Raw genomic sequence first — 24076 nt, forward strand, 5'->3', positions numbered from 1 at the left:
AATAACAGTTCAATAAACATTGGCTATAATTCTGGTTATATTATTATTCATTATTAATATTATCATTAGTATTACCTAAAAGGGTGCCACAATAATAATGGCAGCAACCATTTTTGAAGCTGCTATATGGCAGGCAATATATAATCCTGTTTGATCCTCTTAAAGATTTTGAAGGTAGGCAGTATCATCCACTTTTCACAAGAAAGAAAAGTAGGCTCAGATCATTTAAATGATTTGCCTAGTCACCTAGGGCCACCCAGCTAATAAGTGGCAAAGTACTGATTCTAATCCAGTTGTTTGGTTCCTGGACCCAATTACTCCCACTCTCAGACAGTACCCCTCTTATAAGTCAAGAATTTAAGGGCTCTCTCACTGATAGACTCCAATTAGATTCCACTCCATTTCAGTCAGCACAAGTCAAAAAATGACAGGAATTCCCTCCAGTCACCACACAACCAATTTATATACAAATATAAATCTATACCTAATGCATCTTATACTCCACATATATATAAAAAATTGTATTTTTACATTAAATTATTAGCCAAAGTCACTAATTTTATACATCTAACTCCACCATTGTCATCAATCCTTGGCCTGATAATTTATCTCCCTCTGAGTTCATCTCCCTAAGGGTATTCATTTACTCTCTTAACTTTAATTATAACTTGCAGGCATAAAAAACAAAATCTACATCTCCTATCCAAAGGAAATTGAAGTGTGGATAAAAATACACGTGTGTACAAAAAGGTGGTCACTATCACATTTTTTTAATAACAAAAAGCAAATTAACAAAATCTCTAAATGTCAAGCAGTAAGAGAATGGATTTGATAAATTATGCTAACTCCATTCCATGTAATATCACGCAATTTTAAATCAAGTTTTAAAAGAATCTTTAAGAAGGTCAGAAAAATGTTCGTAGTATTAAGTGAAATAAAAAAGGAGGACATAAAATGAAACCATCATTAAGATCTCAACTTTGCAAACATAGGACTAATAGGAAAAAAAAAAACCAAATAAATCAAAATGTAACAATCTCCTCTGGACAGTGAAATAATGGATTTTTTTTTCCTTTGTTGCTTTTTCTGTTCTCCAACTTTCTTTTCAAGGATAACTATTAATTTTATAGGCAAAAAAGAGTTGCTGCTATTTTTTGTTTGTTTTTACCAACATCTTTAACTCATCTCCAAGCACTCTCCTCTCATAAATTCCAAAATTAGCTAGAAGAGTCCCAGGTAGTGTGAAACTAAAAGTGCTCAAAAAAATTCAGCACTATCACCCTCCAGTTATTCTAGAACTGCAATCTTAAGCCATTTCTCTTACCTACCGAAATCCAATCTTTCAAATTCTGTCAATCTTTTTCTTCTGTATTTTTCCTTCCTACTCCCTATACTAATACCAAGTCCAACCTTCACCAGCTCACCTCTAGATTAGCAAATTAGCCTCCTGAATGAACAAATGCTTTCCTTATTCTATTGTCTAACCGCTAACAATTCACTCCACCAGAGCTAACTAGGTGCCAGGCACTCATCTTGGAGCTTTACCTGTATTAACTCAATTAATATTCATAACAACTCTATGAGTTGTTCTTTTTCTTTTAAGAAAAAGAAGCACAGACAGGTTAAGCAATTTACCCAAGATCACCCAATTAATAAGCAGCAATGACTGGATTTGAAGATATGTAGTCGGCTCCAGATAATAGTATGTAAATATGAGCTACTCCAGGAGTGCGGTGGCGATCAATAAAAACCAGCTTCTCTTTCCCTGAACTGTATAGCACCTTGGAGCAAGTCAAATCCCATTTCCGGGTATCTTTCCATGCTACTCCACATCTAGGAGGCCAGTTCTTCTCTTCCCTAATTAATTCATTTTCCATATCTCCTTCAAAAATGAACTCTAAATTCAAGATATCTGAGTTTTCCTTAAGACAGTTCCCTGACTCCTCAGCACATTCTTATTCTCACATGTTCAATTTTAACTACATTAATATGTAGTTGTTGATATTTTCTTAGGTCACATTAGTTTACCCCACAATTTTACATGTTATCATCATATCTAGAAAATGGAATGCCTCGGGACGCCGGGGTGGCTCAGTTGGTTAAGAGTCCGACTTCGGCTCAGGTCATGATCTCGCGGTTTGTGAGTTTGAGCCCCGCATCGGGCTCTGTGCTGAAAGCTCAGAGCCTGGAGCCTGCTTCGGTATCTGTGACTCCCTCTCTCTCTGTGCCCTACCCGCTCATGCTGTCTCTCAAAAAATAAATAAATGTAAAAAAAAAAAATTTTTTTAAGAAAATGGAATGCCTCCACTTTTTTGGATCTACGTCCTTCTCCGTTTCCCACCTTCTTGAAAGCTACTAGACTAGCACAAAGTCTAGTATCTGCATAAAGTAGATACTAAATAAATATGCAATTAACTAATAAATATGAAATATGTATGGCTCCACTATTTAACAAAGAAAGTCTTTCATTAGTCTTTAGAACTGACATATTTCAACCTTTATCTTCTCATTTTATTCCCTAAACATAAAAGCATCTTATTTCTAATTGCAAAGGCCTCATCCAAAAAAATATATTCAAATTATACTCAAAAGCAATTTTATTAAATGATTTTTTTTAAAAGGTATCCCACATACTAAGAAATAGCTTTTTTTCCCCCCCAAGAGACTCTAATAGTGGTACTTTACTCCTATGGGAGAGTTCTATCCAAGTCTTCCACAACACTAAGCAGGCAGTGACATTCCAGGCATGACTGCCAATTGTTCAGTAACAGAAAACACTATCTGGCTTTAATAAGAGATTATTCTAAATGGCACCCGTTAAATCTAAAATGTAAAAGCAATTGTTTTTACATTTAAGGTTGGGTATCTGCACCTTCATCTTCCTATTCCAAAACAATTACTTTAAAACTCAAAGAAAAAGATATACTAAAGGATATCCTAAAAGACAGAAAGTTGACCTCGTATTTAAATTGTTAATGAAGGGGCACCTGGGTGGCTCAGTCCGACTTCAGGACCTGGCTGGGGTCATGATTTCACTGTTGGTGGGTTCGAGCCCCACATCAGGCTTTGTGCTGTCAGCTCAAAGCCTGGAGTCTGCTTCAGATTCTGTGTCTCCCTCTCTCTCTGTTCCTCCCCTGCTCATGCTCTCTCTCTCAAAAATAAATAAACATTAAAAATAAACAAATAAATTGTTAATGAAAATAGAGGTGCCTGCATGACTCAGTTGGTTAAGCATGTGACTTCGGCTCAGGTCATGATCTCACAGCTTGTGAGTTCGGGCCCCGCATAGGGCTCTGTGCTGACAGCTCAGGGCCTGGAGCCTGCCTCGGATTCTGTGTGTACGTCTCTCTCTCTCTCTGCTCCTCCCCTGCTTGTGTTCTGTCTCTCAAAAATAAACATTAGAAAAAGATTTTAAAAATGTTAATGAAAACAGATGAAAATAAAATTCACTACAGGTACGTATGCCTCACTGTATATAACAAGCAAGTCTCATTATCTAATCAAATTGTTCTTCAAATACATTATAAGCCATGACTACTTAAAGGAACACTACAGGGACTGTTCTAAAAGGCATTCAATACTCACAACTATAATCTTGTCTTTAATTTTTTTTTCCAAGTTGGAACTTTCATATACACCTTTTCTCTAAAAGACTCCTTTGCTACTTAGCTTTTATCTTAAATGAGCCACTTAACAGCAGACCATATTTATCCTAAAATATATTTTTCTTTACATGCCTACTGACTATGCAGTTACTCTCATTCATCAGAACTTGCCAGAAGCAAATGTCCAACATGGTTCAGTTACCCAAATAACAGTATTAAATTTGAAAAAGCGTATATTACCACACGTTTATTACAAATTTTAACACTGATAAATACACACTATGAAGCACACCCTGCTCATTACCTTAAAATACCTTAAATGAAAAGAGCAAACCTAGTTTACCCTCTACTTAAAATCACCATTCCTATGTATATTACAGTTCAATTAAAACACATATTGGTAACATTTGGTTTCCTTTCTTGACTTTTTTTCAAATGCTACAAATAATACTACAACAATTTGAAAAGCTTACTCCATGTTTAAAAGGATGAGCAGATATTTACTAATCTACTACGGATTTTCTTTAATTACTTTTGAGAAGCAGATGCAAATATAAAAGGGAAACACCTGGAATCCTTGCAGTGATGTAAACGTTTTGGTATCCTCAGTGTATCACTGTCAATAACCTAGTTCTAATATTGTACTACAGTTTGGCAAGATGTTACTTTTGTGGAAAACTTGCTAACGTATACATGGGAACTCTATAATGTTTCTTAAATTATATGAATATATGCCTTCATATGTATATGAATCTAAATTATCTTGAGACAAAAAGTCTAATTAAAAATTTTAATTTAATGACAACTCATTTTTTTCTGGCTCTATATCAATACTTTCTAAAAGCATAAAGCTTGTACAAGTGAAAAATTTTCCCACAAAAAAGCAGTAAGTAACTTAAGAATGAAAAATTGTATTCCTTTTAAAAATTAAGAGCTGGTAAAGAGTTCTTACAATTATTTCCAAAACTCTTGAGCAAGAAGAAATCTATCATGCTACAAAAGTCTGCTTTGAGTAACGAAAAGTAAAGCTTTACTTGCTAATTAAAATAACTTTCTAGAAATATCAAACACAAATAGACACATTATATATAAATAGCTTACAAAATGAATTTATCCCACTTCCTTCCAATATGTTTTACTACTTGGATTCAATAAAGGAAATTTGGGGAATATCATGTAAACGTTCAAACTACTAAAAATATGGGCACCTGGCTGGATCAGTTGGTTAAACTTCCGACTGTTGATTTCGGTTCAGGTCATGGTTTCATGGTTCATGACACTGAGCCCCACGTCAGCCTCTGCAATGACAGAACTGAGACTGCTTGGGATTCTCTCTCTCCCTCTCTCTCTGCAGCGCCTGCACACACGCAAGCATTCTTTCTCTCTCTCTCTCTTTGAAAATAAATAAACATTAAAAAAAAAAACTACTAAAAATTAAACCCAGTATCACACACTCAAAATTCTGAAGTGGGAGGGGAAAGCAGACTTAAACACCTGAATGAACTACTTCCTTCCATTTTACCAATCGTTTAATCAAGTTTTCCCCTGATACACTGGCCTCTAACGTAGTACCTTACTTTTAATGCCTACAAAGAGAAATACCTCTCAAGGTCACTTATAAGAACATCTCAGACTCTGTCCTACCAAGGGGGCAAATTCAGTCTTATGATCATAATTCTAAAAAAATGTACACCTTGATAAAGAAATAGCATTGCAACAGATTTCTCCAGTCAAGTAAGTAACAGTAAATACATATGCATTTTTTCCAGTCACTTCTGAAGAAGTATCAGCTATTATATGTTACTTGTTTTAGGAATAAGATTTAAAAAAAAATTATGCACTGCAAAATATGTTTTCAGCTAAAGAAATTCTAAATGTATTATATTTTTTCTCAAAAAAAGCCCAATGTGAAATTAAGTCATCCTCAAAAAGAACATAAGAAAAAAAATTATACCGCACAACTACAGTTTTCATGAGGCAAAAGACGGGCATTTTACAATGTTACTCCAAAGACCAAAAAAAACCAAAAAAACCTCTAATCTTTAAGTCAGTTCTTCAGAAAGAAAATCAGATCTTCAGCTCCTTTTATACTGCAAAGAAACTGGCATTAGGGCGTATCATGTATCTTTCGAAATCAGGACAGAAGATAATTCAGATGGCAATAAACCATATAAAGAAAATAATATTGTTGTACCAATTTCTTCAAGAAAAAATGGCTATAGAAAATCTTTATCTACCAATACACTCTGATATAAAATAATCACTCATGCCATTGTCCTTTCCCCAAAATTTAAATCTATTCACTAATTATTAAAGGTCATGCCTTTTTTTCCCTGGAATTTAAAACAAACCACTGAAATAAATATTACCATGTCCACTGAACACATGTGTTTAAGGTCAAACTTTCAACAGATAAGTAACAAACCTAACAGTTTTAAAATTAAAAATTTCCCAAAGAATCAAATACTATATGACTACTTCTGCAATGCTGAAAAATAATTTTTCATTGTATAATGCAAGCGACAGAAAGAAGGCTCACAAATGCTCCAATGTCATGCTTATAATAATACAAACCAAGTTCACATATACTTTCTAATTTCACACACTACATAAATCATACATTAATTTTTAAAAGTGAAAAAAATATAATTGCCTTTATTCTAAAACCAAAGTATTTCTGATATCAATTTTCTAAAGTTCATGTCCTTCTTATCAATGAATGTCAGTTAAATACACTTTCCATAATTCAAGCTGGAACAGACTAAAACAGTAATATCACTACTTATTTAAGGAAATATAGTAAGTATCTATGTATCAAACTAAATCTGAAAGTACTGGAAAATGAATTATTAGTTGCAAAAACTGAGATACAGTCAAACAGTAGTAAAGAAAATATATAGCCTTCTTCTACATTAACTACTGATATTTTATCATATCCTTTTGAATAGGTTTATATTAGCCTTTAGGATGTTTAACAGCTAAAGTGTTTTTATTTTATTTATTTGAGGTGTTAAACAGCATGCTATATTTTACCCATGAACTGCAATTTCATCATGAAATAAAATTTTAATAAATTATATTACTGAACTATTTTTAAACAGAAACACTTTTTAAATATAAAGTGGTAAAAATGTTCTAGGTTATGACATTTCCTTCTTTCCTCGTGTTTTGCTCTCACAGTATCTTAAGAAATCAACTATCATTTTACTAGGGAAAATACAAGCACCGGTCAAAGAGCAGTTACTAAATTTCAGTCTAGGGATTTGACAGCTGGTTTTCTTAAGATGACACTGTCCATGGCATTATTTTTTCGTCTTTGAGAACTAAGGAATAAGTTTAACTTAAAAAGAAAATTATAGCTTTTGTACACTGGAATGGACCTTGCTTCTGGACTGTTTAGTTTTGAAATCACGAGTTTAAGTAAGTTAGGGAAAAAACAAATGCATACTTAAGAAATATGAGATAAATGTTAATAATGGAGAATAGTTATAAAATAAAGTAAATTTAAAGACCACAGCGCTAATGTAGGAATAGGAATCTTATTAAACTTATTCTAAATATTATTCTAATGTAATCTGAATGTAGAATTCAGTCATCTAACAGATATCATTTGAAAATAAATCTTTCTATTCATTTATTTGTAACATTTGTTCCTTTAACATTTTTAAAACTGTCCCAATTTTTAATTTGCTCCAGACTTCCAAAGGATTAACCACCTTTTAAAATAAGTCTTACTAATTCTTACTTGACTCAATATGCATACAATACTATTTTACCAAATTTTTAGAACACAAAGGTTTAATAATGCTAATAGGCTCAAATTTTAGCAAAATTTAAAAATATACATATGTAAACAAACATTTAAAAAAAACTATTTATAGACCACACATGGACCACAGAGCCTTTTTTCTGGTACCTGTCCAAACACAGAGGCAGGATATGATCCCTTGTACTCAAAGAAGACAAATTCAACTTAAAGATTCATGGAAAACAGAAAAATTTTACATCGATATTTATTCTTATAGAAATATCAATGGATCCTAAAGTCAACAGCCCATCTGAGGCTTGTTTTTGCTTCTAATTTGAAATGGACACAACAGAATGGCATGAAGATATTAAAATACTTCATATTTTTCTACTAACATGTATCAAACACCAAAATAAGAGTTCCTGATTTTAGATACCATCTTACCTGATCCACTGAACTGACTGCTTCCCAGCGTTGTTGGTCTGGTTTTCCCACTATTAACAGGTGGAGAAAACATCTACAAAACAACCCAAATGTATCTGTTAGTCCTGAAATTCTTCTAGACTCCTTGCAAACAAAAGTCTGCCAAGAGCCATCAGTTACGTATTTTTAGAAGGAAGTTAAGATAAAATGGAGATATACATTCAGACCCACAAAGGCAATTACACTCAGTGATATTATTTCCTAATACTACTTAGAAATATTGGTTATATTCTGTTCTCAAAACCCACTCATTTACATGAGAAAGTCTAAAATTATTAAGTTTAAATGGCAAATTTATGTCCATCACCTTTACTTTCTAACAAAAATCTCACATTTACATTACCACATAGTCAGAATCATACCCAAAGAAACTACTACATACAGTAAGGATCCATTATAATCCAGTTTTATAAAGTAGGTGTTGGTCCTGCCTAACAACAGTTAATAAAGGAATTCAGCCCATGAGAGATAAAGGCAGTAGGCTTTCTTCGGTTTAAGCTATTCTTGTCAATCATTTCCTATGGTAAAAACTTTAAAATACATATACCTTACTTATGTACACATATACATACATATACACATTCACACACATAAATTTACGTACTTAAAAGTGTTCAGCCAAAAAGACTGGAAATTCTAGCCTCTATCTTACTTTCTCATAACTGACATCTTTCAGATATCATAAATTCTATCACATCTCAGGGAGGGAAATAGAGTGCAGAAAAAATAATTTTCTTTTTTCATTCAAAGTTCAAAATCCCTAATAATCATCAGGGTCAGAGGGTGACTCAACCAAAGCTCATGGTTACATTGTTCTCCTTTTAACTGGCTCAATCAAATGACCCCTCTGGCATTAAAGTTTTAAATCTGCAAGTCTAGACATTACATCAAAGTTCAGGTGTCCAACTTGGGGGAGCTGGACTCCAGCCCTGAGAACTACTGCTCAAAGCAGATGGAGTTCACGCTGCCTAGTCTCCACGTCGCTTCCCACACCACCACCACCCCCCGCCTTTTTTCCTCTCTTTCTTTCTTTCTTTTTTCTTTCTTTTTTTCTTTCGTAAACCTCAGCAGAACCCCAAGATGCCGCGGAAAGCTCTCATACCGCACTGAAGTCCAGCAGGTCGCTCAGCTCCTTATCGGTCCCTATAGCGGCCATGCGCTGCTGCTGGGGATTCATCTTCGGTCACTTCTAGCAGGTCCTAAGGCAGAGGAAACAGGCTCAGAGAGACCACCACGGCCCAAAGTGTGTGAGGGGAAGAAGAGGGGCGTAGGGCAGGACCGAGAGCTCTGGGCTGATTTCCAGCACTCAACTCGTTCCCACCGCCGCGCGGGCAGGGGGCAGGAGAGCCCAGCACCGCGCCGAGTCGGTGAATCCACGCGTTCCTCCGCGCGGCCCGGGAGCGTCGCGGCGGCTCCCGCAACTCGCCGCCTCTCCTGCAAGTTTCCGAGCCCAACCCTGCCCCCTCCCCGGTGCCCCCTCCCCGGCGCCCCCACCCCGCGCGGCCCGCCGGGTGCTCGGCGCTGCGCCCGACCGGGCGGGGGTCTCGAGGGGCGGGGTGAGGGGCGACTAGGCGTCCAGTGAGCGGAGTGGCGACGAGGGGAGATGCGAAGTGACTCACTGGCTCAGCAACAATAGAACTGACAAGTTGCAGGGAATGCGCCGCTCGCAGGCCCGCGTCTGCCGCCGCCGCCGCCGCCCGGACGTCCCCAGCGGGCCCCGGGGGTCGAAAAGCAACCCCCGCGCGTCCCAGGGACGTTTTTAAAAAGAAAATACAAACCCCGACAACTAATCTCGCTCTTACCCGGCGCCCTCCTCCCCTGGCTCGGCCTCCTCCCACTTTTGCTACCCTGCCCGCGGCTGGCCAGCCCCGGACCTGCCGAACAATGAGCCCGGCGCGGCGGCCGAAGCAGCCTGCTCTCCCGCGCGCCCCGGAGCTGGAGCCGAGTGCCGAACGGGGCGCGCAGGCCGAGCGCGCCGCCCGCGGGCCTGGCCGTCCGCGACTCTCGCCTCCGTCCCCACTCCGCTCCCCAAGTTGGAGGGAACCCCAGGCTCGCCTCTGTACAAAGGGGAGAGGAGTTGGGGCGCGGGCCGGGGGCGCCTCCGCTCCGGCAGGGACGTGGCGGCGCCCCTCAGCCCCTAGCCCCGCCACGGCGTACCCCTCCCGCTCGTCTCTCCGCAATTACCTGCCGCCCCGTCTCCGCATCCAACCACCCCGATTAAAGTTCACTTTGGCCGGGAGAGCGGGCTCGGGCTTCCCCTTGTACCTCCCGGCGGCTCGGCTCACTTTGCCCCGCGCGAGCTTTCGGATCCGGGCGGGGGAGGCGGCTCTCGGGCCTGGCCGCCCCTTCCTCCCGGGGCGGGCTGGCGGTCCCCCCGAATAGAACTTGTGGGTCTCCTCAGGCGGACATTTTTTTCGCTGAGGCGGCCTCAGCACCGCGCTCGGCTCGGCTCCGGATCCCTCCGCGCCGGGAAGAGCCCCGGGTTAACCCTTTCGTCTCCGGCCCGCTCCAGCCGCCTGCGCCGAGGAAGTGGGGCCAGCGGAGGGGGTGGGGAGGAGCCGGCGGGAACGGGGAGGGGCCGCCGCGCAGCCGGTGGACAAAGCCCGCGGTGGGGTGAGGCGGGACGGAGTGGGGGCCGCCGGAGAGGGGCGGGAGACGCGCGCAGGCACCCCGCGAAGCAGGGCCGGGCCGCCCGCGGAGGGCGCCTCGTCGGTGCCCCCGGGAGCAGGGCGACAGGCACCGCGGCGCCTCCTCTGGTTTGTCCCGCTTCTGCCTCGGGCGGCAGAGCGGCGCGGAGGAGACGCAGCTGCGGGCGCATCTGGATCCGTTGCCCAGGCCACCCAGCCCGAGGCCGCAGAGCCCTGGAGGCTCCTGTTCCCAAGCAAGCCGCGTTGGACGCCGGACGCCGCACTCGGCCTGGCCCGGTCGTTGCAGCCCTGGCGGCTGCGCAGCGCTCGGCGCGGAAAATTCGTGCGTGATGAAGGGAGACTGAGCCACTTCGGTCCGCGCTCGGAGTAGGTGCCGCTGGTCGAATTCGTTGCTGAGCAGAATGACAGAAAAGGGGCAAAAGCTCCCTCAAACCACACAAAGCAGCGTGGGCTTCAGGTACCCAAACACTCCACTACACAAGCCCTCAAGTCTACAATCACCTCTTCCCACGCGAATCCTGGTTAGGGGCCACCGAATTGGACAGCGGGGAAGAGTTGCTGGAAATGGATCAAGCCAGTGCCTTCATCTTGCAGAGATGGCCCAAGGAGGTTTGATCGCAAAGCCACTATTTTGGCGCAAGTTCTGAACTTGGCCCGAAGAAGCTCCAAACAATAAAAAGAAGACAAAATAACTAGACCTCACTTCCTTTCAGTTTGGAAATGGAAGTAAGGTTTTTCTCCAATGGCAGCCAGTGTTTAACTCTTTTGGTTCAGTGAGTGCAGTAAGGGCCAGGCAGAACAAACACTGAAGAAAGAAGACACACCCAACGTTAACAAATTGAAGGAAGCGGCCAAAGGCTTGAGGGCAACGACGTGAAGAAGGAGTCATTGGAGCCCAGATTTGGATGGAAAGAAGGAGGTAGATTCAGCTGCAAATATGCAATTGCTATACTTTATTACAACCCAAGCTGTCCAGAGAGAGAAGGCATTTGTGGCTTGGGGCTAGGGGTTTCCATGACGTTGTCAACGGCCACGCTCCAGACCTTGTGCTAAATCCTGTGGTAGCTTCTTCGTTATCCACTCTCAGTTATCTAGGTTAACACCCCCTGTTCTTAGCCGTCATATCCCGGCCTTGACTGCATACTGGAGCATGTGGTTCCAATATAAGCAAATTAGCATAATTCCAACCTAAATAAAGCAGCATAATCCCATCCCTACCACAGTTACTAGTTTACTGGTTGGCAATGGGCATGACACAATTTGGGACAATGAGAGGAGCAATTTGCTGTGGACTTTTAGGGAAGTTTTTGTTTCATATTTCAAGAGAACTTCAGCGTCAACCTCCTCTTTTTGCATGTACTCCAAAAATCAGAGGGCATAACAACAAAAATTGAAGGTATATCACCAACATGTTGTATGAAAAAAAAAAAATTTAAGGAGCCCCTGGACGTGGGCAGCCATTTTCCAACCACAAGGTCTGGCTAGGTTAAAATAAAGCAGGCATGGAGAAAGCAAATTGATATGATCTTTGATGATGTTTTTGAGCTTTGAATCAAATGGCTTCTGAAACCAGGTCTATGATCATTGATGAAAACAACAGGATTAGAGTTTTCTGCTGTTTGTAATCTAGTGCATTCTAAGTAATATAGCCCAGATGGCTATTTTTTCGTGGCAAAGACCTCAACATAAAATGGAACGTCTGTCTAGAACTTTTAAGGCCCCATTCCACGGGTAAGATTCTATCACTCGGGCAAAACTGAAGAGAAATACTGGGGAAAGGAGAATGTAATCCCATCTGAAGGATTTATGCTGTTTCAAAAAATAAAAAGAGAGCTAGTTTCTTCTCATCTTTCTCCTATAACTAATTGAGAGGAAGAAATAGCTATCTCCCCAAACCCTCAGTCATGGGGGCTCCCTTCCTGTTTTGAAGGACTGACTGGTGACGTTTTTTATATCTATTATGGATCATATTGTTTTATACTTTATTTTCCATACTATATTATATACTCCCTGGGCACTATGATTGCCATGCTTCTCTGTACCATGTACCTAACATGGCACTAATACATAGTAGACACTCAAAAAAGGGAGACTGGAATTAAGTCTATCAATCATTTGACATTATAAGCTGAATTTATTTTTCATACTGTTAGGTAGTCTTTGCATGTATCATTTTTAATGCCAGAATATTATTCCCACCAGTGGATTGCCTGTAATACTCCTGATAAATATGGAAGACAAAAAGAGTATAAAAACCACAGTTTTGTGTCACTTCTAACTAATTTCTGGGCCTTTGCTGACCCTGTTAGATACAGCCAGAGGGCTTTATTGAATAGCTCAGGGAAAAACAACTAGTAATACAAATTCAATGATAATTGAAAGTACTATACTATATCTATAATATAAATTAACCAATATTCAAATATATTTAATGACCATTTATTACATGCAAGGCTGCTGCTGCTGATGGCTATGAGGAACAGAGAGTCTCAAACCCAACCTGCCTCAAGAAGGTTACAATCCGATATATTTTATTTCACTGTTCACCTTAACCTGCCACTGGACAGACACAAGAATTCTGTCTACATAGTTTCAGTTCCCACTTTTTTAGAGCCCCCACTCTACACTCTAACACACACACACACACACACACACACACACACACACACCCAATTTTATAAGGGAGACCTGAGTTGCCCAGAGAAACCTTTAGTAGTCAAAAGGAATAGCAACTGAAGCAATGGGCTTTGCTTCCCTGGGAGACTGACTTGCACTTCGCTTCTTGTTTACAAGGAAATATTCTAGAAAGTTCATAGAAGGAGGAGGAAGAAGAGGTAAGAGAATAGAGCTAACTAAGTCAATTAGCAAGTTGCTATCTAGATGGAGTGAGTGGCCTCCTAGGGCTATCCATCTAGAACCAAGATTAATGGGTAATGGACTCCTTTGTAGCTCCGTTCTCCATAGGAGAGCAGCTAGTTCTTGCTTTCTTTTCCATAGCTATCCCCTTGGGACCAAAGGGAACAATTTTATGTTACAATTAACTTTGTAAGTATTACCTGCAGTTCATGGCATTTCCATCACTGGTTAACTAAAAGCCAAGATTTTCCACCCTACCAAAAGCCAGATTCTACTAGTCATCAAAGGTCCACTCTCTTCATTCTCACTCTAACAAGAATCCCTTGTGGGATTTCCTAATACAGATTTTGTCTTTTCTCTCTGTTCATAGGTAAAAAAGAGTTCTGTATCCCTTGCTAGTGTAATTTATTATTTAAGCCATTAAATGGCTTGTATTAATGCTATTTTCATACTTGAGACATCCCTTAATTGTCTATCTTCTATTCAATGTCTTTTTCCCCTTTAGGATTTTTTCTTTCATATTTAACAAAAGCATGCATTTATACCAAAATCAAGAGAAATTCAGAGTCAGAAAAGGAAAAAAGAAACCTGTCAAACACTCTAAAATATCAAACCTAAATAGCCATAGATTTTAATTTTTAAAAAGTCAGTATAGTAAACCAAGTAAAACAAATAATCTCTCTTCCATAGTCCTATGTTTGTATCTTGGCACAATGCCTAGTGCATAGTGGATGCTCAATAAATATGTATTGAAAAACGAATGGTTCTGTCCTTCTAGGTAGAGATGGTAATTTAACATGTGTTCTGAATTTTGCTCCTTCCTAATATCACACTAAGAAATCAGTACAGGGATTTAAAAAATATTTTTATTTTAGAAATTTTCAAACCTATTTTAAAAAAAGGTAAACAGGGTAGTATTAACAACCTCCATATACTTACTTAATCACCCATTTTTAATAATTATGGATTCTTCATCTATCTTTCCTCCCACTTTTCCTCCCCTATGTTAACATAAATCCAGTACATCATGTCATGTCAGATTAACATCATGAGAAGCCAAAAAGAGACAATGGCAACAAAATTTGAGAAGCCTTTTAGCTGGAAAAGCAGAAGAGTGATAAAAGATGTAGTAGACTATCAAAACTGAATCTTAAGGGGGCGATGAGGTAAATCAATAATCAAACCTATATACACTGAAGCGTTACCAAAAGACTCATAACCAACCAGTTCCAGGCTCCTCTTGAAGTGAAGTGAGGAAAGAGGCTAATACTATAAGGAGGATTGGTTGCCAATCTGTTTAAGAGGCAATCAGATCCCCAGAATCCCTTCCCAATTCCATGCAATCAGGCAAATAAATGCTTCTCTTCTACCGAAACAAAATACTGCACACTTATTCTCTGCAGATGATGAAGCAGGAGGTCTTTCAGGGGCAAGGGGATTAAGTGAACATTTGTGTATTGGATGCTGAGGCCTCCAGATATCTTTACCAACTTGGCTCCCAGATTCAGGGCAGCCAGGCTTTCAACTTTCAAGGAAGAGATTAGAGGATCCTTTTCTATGGAATCTGATCAACCCAAAAGGAAAGACCTGAAGATACTGATGTGGGAAGTTCCCCAATGATAAGCCCAAACAAATTAAGGTAAGTTTACAACTGACAAATCCCCACCCATACTCAGAATTTCCTGTCAGCAGTTTGTTGCCGTGTTCTTAAATATGAGTGGACAACCAAGGATTATCAGACACTTGAGGGAAGTCACTATCATGTGAGACACTTAGACATTTACTATCATGTGAAGCAGTTAGACATTTAGAATTGAAAACAGGAGAGCATAAACTTAATAATGGAATTGGAACAAAAAGTTGAGAAAATTTCCTAGTAAGCAGAACCAAAAAGAAAGGACTGGTTCTGGAAATTCAAAATCCAAATAATAAAGGCTCCAAAAAGAGAGAGGGCGTTCCGGTGTGGGGGGTGGGGGGGGTGGGGATATGGGTATCATCATCTATGAAACAATCTAAGAAAAATTTCCAGAACTGAAGTACATGAGTTACCAAATTAAATGAGTTCACCAAGAGCCTACCACAATGGATAAAAATAGATCTATACCAAAGCCTGAGATCAGGAAATTTGAGCACACAGCAGACAAAGAGAAGACCTTCAAGCTTTCAGAGAGGATATAAAACAGGACAAACACCAAAGACTAACACTCAAAATGGCAGTGTCCACTGTTCAACAATAATACTAGAAGCTAGAAGGCAATGGAACAAGACCTTCAAATACTCCAAAGGAAAAAAAATTGCTAAATGAATTAATGATTTGGAAGTATCTTTTCTTGTAAAAGATTTTTTATCTTTAAGTAATCCCTACACCTAACATGGGGCTCAAACTTACAACCCTGAGATCAAGAATTGCATGCTCCACCAACTGAGTCAGCCAGGCGCCCCCTGGGACTGTCTTAAAAATAACTTTATGTATCATTTTTAAACCAAATATTGCTTTTCTCTAGTTTGGGTCAATGTGAGTTAGGGAAAAAAGATATGCCTAACGAAGTCCATAGAACACACAGTGGCATCACCTGCAAATACACATATGGTGTGTGCTATTTGCTCAGCATCTCTAAAGCATTTGGAAAATACTAGTGTCCTCTGAACTTTGGCAAACAGAGAATCTTCTTATTTAATTGTTGTATTCTCTTTTGAATATAGTGAAATTCAATACACATATCTCTTGCAGTCAGATCTCATTTATTCACTGCAATGAGGGAAGCATCCCAAACAGCAAATACCTTTTCTGGAATGTATCTTTGCCATGTATTTGAAGAGGCAGGTGTCTAGAAACTAGACCAAATAATAGAACTATCTCGGAAAAGCTAACGATCAACAGATTACTTATTCTGTTCTATCCACTTAACCTGTCTTTGTTTGGAATAAAAGTTTGAAAACTTGATGTGTACTACCAACAGGTACTGAAGACATCCCACTAGAATGTAAGCTCTGTGGGGCAGAATTTTTTTTTCTGTTTTGTTCATTAGTGTATTTCAAGTATCCAGAAGACACTGCCAGGTACATAGTATGTGCTTAATAAATATTTGTTGGGTTTATAAAAAACTGAAAGAGTAAATTAATGACAGAGCTGAATTTCCAAGTAAATGGAAAATGAAAATTAAATTTGCATCCATATTTTCCTACTGACCACTATGACAATAAAACTTGCACAAGAATGGAGGTGGACATTTGTCAGAGCCATGAATGTCCACCATCTTTTAAACAGCCTTTCTATATTGAAGAACATTTCAATAATATGACTTTTGTATCCCTAACACGTAAAAGTCAGAAGCAAAAATTCCCAAGACCCTTCTGCAGCCAGGATATAGACTTGTGACCCAGGCACCTGCTGGAAACTTTGGTTCACCCATTTTGTCATTTGGATGTTGGTCTTTCCTAATTGATTTGTGTAGCTCTTAACACAATGTCAGACCTACCCATCCTTCTGTGATACTAGTTGCAGATATTTTCACTTGTAATTTGTCTTTATTTTTATATGCAAATTTTAAAAAATGTTTTATGTAGTCCAAAGTATTCATCCTATATGGGTGTTTGAGTTGTATGTCATAGTTAGGAAGGTCTATTTCCCTTTGATATTGTAAAAACAAATAAAATTTACTCATAATTTCTTCTATAACTAGTAGTTTGACTTTTTTGTGTGTTTAAGTCTTCAACCTACCTGGAATTTATTTTGGTGTGAGGAGTGTGGTAGGGGTTCAGCTTCTTTTGTCCAGTTTGCTATACAATTGTCCCCAATCACTTATTGAATGCAATGCTCTGAATTGATATCTATACTAAATTACTTAATCCTCTTATTCAACTCACTGTATTAAAGAACTAGTGCTCAATAATCAAGAAAGAAAAGTAGGAGATGAAAGAAAATGAGGATAATCAGGAGAAATATAAGTTTAGAGGTTAAGATTTTATGAGATTCTTGTTACTATCAGTGACAACCTCATTTTTCATCACCTGAGAGACAACCTGGTGTTTGGAGCTGATAACACTCTCAATAACTATTTTAAGAAGAGTCATCCCTTCCCTATTATGATCATATACCAGCCCTCTAGTACTTAGGTTTTGAGTATGTAGAAGTTTTACTTTATTGGAGCAAGGAGTCACTTATGACATGTGATGTAACATAGTAAGGGTTCTCTGCTCTTTGTTTTTTATGTAGTTATCTCTTTTGCAAATAAGAAATCATTAATCTATGACTGTAGCCTGAACAACTGTCTAAATATGTAAGATATTATGCCATTATGAGCACATGTGTATTAGGAGCTACCTATCTTAAAAAGACACTCAGTATAGGAACCCTCCAGAAAGGAGGACATTGGCTTTAAGTATATAAACATGTAGAGCCAGGCCTGAGATCTTCATGGGAGTAAGAAAATTCTTTTTTGGCTTCCTCAACTCCTCTTGTGACCTCAGCTCTCTTACTTTTGAGAATAATCAGATAGATATCACTTAGAAGAGTGTTTCTCAAAGCATGGTCCTTGGAGGCACGGGCTGGCTCAGTCCACAGAACATCTGACTCTTGATCTCAGGATGGTGAGTTTGAGCCCTGTGTTGGATGTAAAGATTACTTTTAAAAAGAGAGAGAGAGAGAGCGGGGGCCGGGGGGGGGGGGAGGAAGTTTTAAAAAACAATAACAAAGTGGGGTCCCTGGACCAGTAGCATCAGTTTCACCCGGCAGCTAATTCAAAATAAAAATTCTTGGGCTCCATCCTTAGAAACTCTGTGGATGAGGCTAGCAAACTATTTTTAACAAGTCATCTCTGTGACTCTGGTGCACACTAAAGTTGGAGAAATGGTGCTTTAGAATGGTGGTTCTATGAGGTCTTTGATGCCTCAGGATAATAAAAGTGAACATGAAATGGATTGCCAGATTGTATTTATTTTGAATAGATAAAGACCACTGGAGAAATGTACTTAGCAAGGTAGAGCAGTGCTAAAAGGAATCAAGTGTATACTACTTAACTGTTGTAAAATGGTTGCTAAAAGTAAGTGTTACTGCTGGGGAAAAGTCCAGAAAGAGGTGACACCAAGTTCAGCTTTTACCACATGTCAGACCTTATAAATCTTTTCTTATAAGTCATTGGTATCTTCAGCAAATTCAGTCTAATATGATAAATTTACTGTTTATTTTAGCATTTATGAAAAATCAGGAGACTACATAGTCAAAATTCTCAAGTTCTTAGGTGCACATGCCTGGTTTCTCTCAACTAGGGATGCTTCAGGGGTAAAGGCTATCTTTCCCTTTTCTTATTAATACCTGTATCTTCTCTCTAACCCCAGTAATCCCTCAGTAATTGTTTATTAATTAAATGAGAAATTATATTTTCAGTGAAAGTTGCCTTGTCTTGAGTTCATTCCCCCGGGTGATTTGATAAGATGAATTGATTGACTTGGATTGGATGATTTAGATTGCACTCAATTATCTGCACTTTCATTTGAAAGGAGTTAGGGAACAATTGTTCTCATATGCTGCAGAAATATTTTGTTTTAGAACCATCTGTTGAATTTCTAATTTCACTGCACCAGCATTTTTATGCAATTAAACATTAAATTTCGGTGATTGGCACATTCTTCTCTAAATCCAAAATATCTTACTATAATTTTTCCTGTTTCATTTGCATTATAAGCCTACAGGATTTTTTTTTATTGTTTCTAATCTTTAAACATATCACCTTAAGCTTTCAAACTATATTCAGTAGCATGATAAAAGGATGCCATTGAATATTTAAACATCTTTTACTTCAGGAATTGAGAATGAAACCTGAGAAAAATACTAAATGAGACTGGCTTGTTATTCCCCAGGTCTTTGGCTACTCTTTTCCACTCTATTTCTAATGGTCTGATAGTGTTATATCTTGATTTTCCTTTATTTTTAATAAGCTATGTTTGATAGGATTAAAACTGGCAAAGATATAAGTATTCTTTATTTATTTGGAGGTTGCATTTAGTCTTTAGATATGACTTGAGCTAGGATTAAAGAAAGTGAAAATGAAAGCATTAATAATCATTTAGAATACACTTCCATTTCCTTCAGTAACATTTTTATTTGAATAAGTGGGTTAGTATGTAATTTCTCTTTTAACCCAATAATGCATTTTTCTTAGAAATGCAGCTTCATTACATTCATATGTTGAATCAAAAGTGCTCTGATTTGTTTTATGATTAGCTCTGTAAGAACAGAAGCACTAATCTATAAGAAAAAACTCTCTAACTTGGCTCTCCCAAAGTGCTCCTGTATTGACTTGTGTGACTGTCAGTCACACTTGAATGGAGCTCACGATGCTAATGAGATCAAAATCATAGGCCTGTCCCCCAAAGGATCCGTTAACTTCTCTCAGAGAAGCAGGAGTCTCTTCACTACAGATCAGTCTTCTATTCCTGACCATCTCAAAAAGTATTAGTTCCAGGGCAGAGCAAAGAATGCAATTGGCTCGATAACATCATCCGCGTGGTTTTTTTGTTTGTTTGTTTTGTTTTCCTCTGTCTGTAGAACTGAACTGATTTGGAGATAGGTGCACATAGGGGATTTAAAGAAAAGAACCATTGGAAACATTAGGGTGATTGGGTAATGGGTAAGAAAGTGGGGGCAGAGAAGGACATATATTCAACTGGGAATTTAATTCTCTGCATGTATATTGCAAACTTGAAATTGAGATCATATTCTAAACACAGTTTTAAAATCTAATTATTTCATAGACACTTTCAAATACATACAAAAGGAGAAAGAATAGGATAATCAGTGCCCTTGAACCTATCATACGGCTTCAACAACTATTCAAGGATCCCCAGCTCCAGGTTAATTTGAAGCAAACGTCAAATGGTTCATTGACAAAAATTCAGGTTGCTTTTATATATATATATGTGTGTATATATATATATATATGTGTATATATATATATATATATACGCATATATATATATATAAAGCAGGTTGCTTTTATATATATATGTATATATATATGTATATATATATATATATATATAAAGCAGGTTGCTTTTATATATATATATGTATATGTATATGTATATATATATATGTTGCTTCTTTAAACTATAATGACAATATCATCATCCCATCACCAGTGTTTATAAAAATGCTTTAATATCATAAAATATTCAGAAAGTAACTGAATGTAGATGGATACTGTGAATAATGCTGCAATGAACGTGGAAATGCAAGTATCTCTTAGAGAGAGTGATTTCAAATTAAATTTCCCCCAATTGTCCCACAGATTTTTTTTTAATCATACAGTTGACACTTGAACAATGTTGAGGTTAGGGGCACTAACTTCTACACAGTTGAAAAAAATCCACCTATTACTCTTGACTCCCCCAAAACTTAACTATTAGTAGCCTACTGTTGTCTTACTGATAACATAAACAGCCAATTGACACATATTTTGTACATTATAAGTATTGTACAGTGTATATGTACAATAAAACAAGCTAAAGAAAACATGTTATTAAGAAAATCATAAAATGAAATACATTTAGAGTAGTTATCAAAAAATTTTCACATGTAAGTGGACCCCCGCAGTTCAAATCTATGTGGTTCAAGGGTCAACTGTATTTGGTCTGTTTAAGTTGAGATCCAAGGGCACCTGGATGGCTCAGTTGGGTGACTTGTCTGACTTTGGCTCAGGTCATGATCTTGCAGGTTTGTGAGTTCAGGCCCTGCATTGAGCTTGCTGCTGTTAGCTCAGAGCCCGCTTTGGACCATCTGTCCCCTCTCCCTGCCCCTCTCCACTCACACTCTCTCTCTTTCAAAAATAAAAATAAATAAATATCCAAATGAAGTCACACAGTGAATTATTTAATATGTGTTAAATCTGTTAATCTATGACTTCCTCCTCCTTCTCTTTCAATTGACTTATTAAAACAAAACTATATGCTTTGTCCTGTAAGATTTTCCATAGCCTGGATTTTCTAATTTTAATCATGTCATTTAATATGTTCCTTTATCACCTGTATTTTCTATAAAGTACAGATATATAGGCTTGATTGAATTCTAGTTTTATTTTTTGGTAAGAATAATTTATATGCGATGTTATATACAGGAGGTAAGTAGTATCTGCTTGTCTCTCTTTTTGTGAAGTTAGCCATCATTGATGGTCACTTCCTAGTTACATTATTTCATTAGGGATTACAATATGATGTTATTTTATCATTTCTGCATCAATTATTAGCTGGAACACTGTAAAGAGAAACTTCCTCTTACCACTATTAGGTTACCATGAGATACAATATGTATATGAGAAGTGAGATAGATGCTTGACTCACTCGCTTTATTTACCAGTTTTCAAAATAATATTTCAGTTTCTTTGCATTTTCCAAGATACCAACAGTTTTTTGTTTAAGAGTATCAATTTGAGCTAATAGATCAAAACATGTAATATGCTTTGATCCATTCCATTACAGTTATCCTAATTCATGCTCAAATTATCTCTTCTTTGACCAATGAGAGCATCTTCAAGTTAGCTCCTGAATCCCTTTTGATGTGACCCAGAGGTCTGTGACACCTTCTGGTATGACAAGTGTTCCAGGATTATCTCATGATTTCCTGCTTTAGTTCTAGAATCAGCCATTTCTCCAAATATCCCTGAAAAAGATGATTTGTAATGCTGCATCTTACACATCTACCATTATTTATTTAACCAGTCCACTGTTGGGGAGGAAGAGACTTTAGATAGTTTCTAGCTATTCTGTATTAAAAATTAAGTCCTTGGCTCTTTTATAGAAATAGCATGTATGAGTTAGTGATGGTGTACTTACAAATGTTTTTTTCTATTACTTAATGTTTAAAGAAAGGCTAGTCAATAGGCCCATTTATGGCCGAGCCTATAAACCAGGGTACATTATTCACCTATTGTAGACATTTGACTCTAGGGTGAAGCTTGCAAACAATTAATTAAAAGGTGGCAGCAAATATAATATAAAACCTCTGGTGGGGGACTCTATATATTTTAGTCTCTAATACTCATCAGCCCCTAAGGAGATCCCGCTTCTTGCAACTGCAATCCCTCTCACAGTCCCTGGACATTTCATCACCAGCCAAGAGGATAAGATAAGGCTTGGTGAGAGTAGGATAAATGAAAGATTTTTCTTGATAAACTGTATTGGTGGTTCACTGATAACTATGCAAAAGGTTATAAAAGTAAAGTCACCATATCCCAATCACCCCAAAATCTGTTTGGCTGATTGGAAATATTTGGACTGTCTAAAATGTTAAAGTGAAGTAAACCATCTTCCAAATAAATGCAGTTGATATACATTTTTGAATACTAAGTTTTCTCTAATTTTTGAATGTGGTGTTTCTTATTTTACTTGATATATGATACAATCTGCCTTTTTCCCAGACAGAATATTTGAAAGCTCTTTTTCTAAAACTCCTGCACATAGGCAGCAACCCTTTTCGTTAGGAAGAAAATGAAATTATTATAGTAGTTTTCAGAGGGAAGCCAATAGTGATGTCATCAATTTCCTTTATGTATTCTTTTCATGTAGCCAGGTTCTGTGGGATAAAAGTGCTATTGGGCAAAACTCATTAAATAAAGTTAGTTGCAGTTCATAGGTGTATTAAAAAACTCATCCTACAGAACAGTTAATATTCATGGTTAGCAGAGCACTCACCCTTCATATTATAGATCTCAAACATTAAATGCTTATAAGCAGAACTCAATTTGGGTTTGAAACTGTATAGAATTTTCAAGTTTTGATTTCAGTATACTTAGATCCTGCCAAAATAGGAAACTGGTGTAAATACTTTCCTGTAGGCAGTTACATTAATGTCCTTTCTTCTTGTTAATTTCTATTCATTCTGGTGAGTGCATTTTGTGATGATTATGATTGCCAAATAAAATACTAGATACCTAGTTAAATTTGAATTTCAGATATATAAGAAATAATTTTTGGTATTAGTATGTCCCACATATTTCATGGAACGTCTTCTAAAAATGACTTGTTCTTGATCTAAAATTCGGATTTACTTGGGCATCCTGCACTAAATCTGGAAAATCTGTGGATGAATAGAGCCTAATGGTGACTGGTCTTTGAAAATTAAAAAGAAATACATGTTGTATAATGTAGAGCAACACTTCTAAAACTTTAATGTACATACAAATTACCTCAGCTACTTCTTAGAAAGCAGATCTTAATCCTGCAGATTTGGAATAGGGCCTGAGATCCTGCATTTTTTAAAAAAAGTTTATTCATTTATTTGAGAGAGACAGAGACAGTGTGAGTGGGGGAGGGGCAGAGAGAAAGGGAGAGAGAGAATCCCAAGCAGGCTCCACACTGCCAGTGCAGAGCCTGACATGGGGCTCGAACCCACAAAACTGCAAGATCATGACCTGGGCTGAAACAAAGAGTCAAACACTTAACCGACTGAGCCACTCAGGTGCCCCAGATTCTGCATTTTTAACAACCTTCTGCTTGATGTTTATGCTGCTATTCCATAAACCATCATTTGTGCAAGGCTGTAATGGACATTTTTTTGTTGGTGGTTTTGTTTTTGGTTTTGGTGGCCCAGCATCTGAACTCTCTGAGCTTGGAAAATTCACTGATAAGAATCTGCTTTCTTGGAAGAAAGCAAAGCCCCCACACTCACTATCTAGAAACTGACAAAGTTGTCAAATACTTTACCATACTCCTTTGCAGCCTGAACTCAGGTACATACTTAC

At 38.2% G+C, this 24076-nt stretch overlaps 1 protein-coding gene across 6 annotated transcripts in view; it reads right to left on the reverse strand.

The window, feature by feature from the left end:
• The window catches only part of TCF12 (transcription factor 12), a 376180-nt gene extending 366020 nt beyond the window's left edge, over positions 1–10160 (reverse strand). For 4 of the 6 annotated variants that reach the window (XM_027067340.2, XM_027067339.2, XM_027067337.2 and 1 more), the window contains exons 1-3: positions 10021–10160; positions 8939–9035; positions 7798–7870 (exon numbers count right to left, since the gene is read on the reverse strand). In XM_027067340.2, coding sequence (XP_026923141.1) covers positions 7798–7870; positions 8939–9013 — 148 coding nt within the window. In that variant the 5' untranslated portion in view covers positions 9014–9035; positions 10021–10160. Of the gene's footprint in view, positions 1–7797; positions 7871–8938; positions 9036–9147; positions 9173–10020 lie in introns of those variants that run through there. The other 2 variants (XM_053223969.1, XM_053223973.1) reach the window with 2 other exon arrangements.
• Between the last annotated feature and the right edge of the window lie 13916 nt (positions 10161–24076).

This window comes from Acinonyx jubatus, chromosome B3 (genome assembly GCF_027475565.1).
Source record: "Acinonyx jubatus isolate Ajub_Pintada_27869175 chromosome B3, VMU_Ajub_asm_v1.0, whole genome shotgun sequence".
Taxonomy (NCBI): domain Eukaryota; kingdom Metazoa; phylum Chordata; class Mammalia; order Carnivora; family Felidae; genus Acinonyx; species Acinonyx jubatus.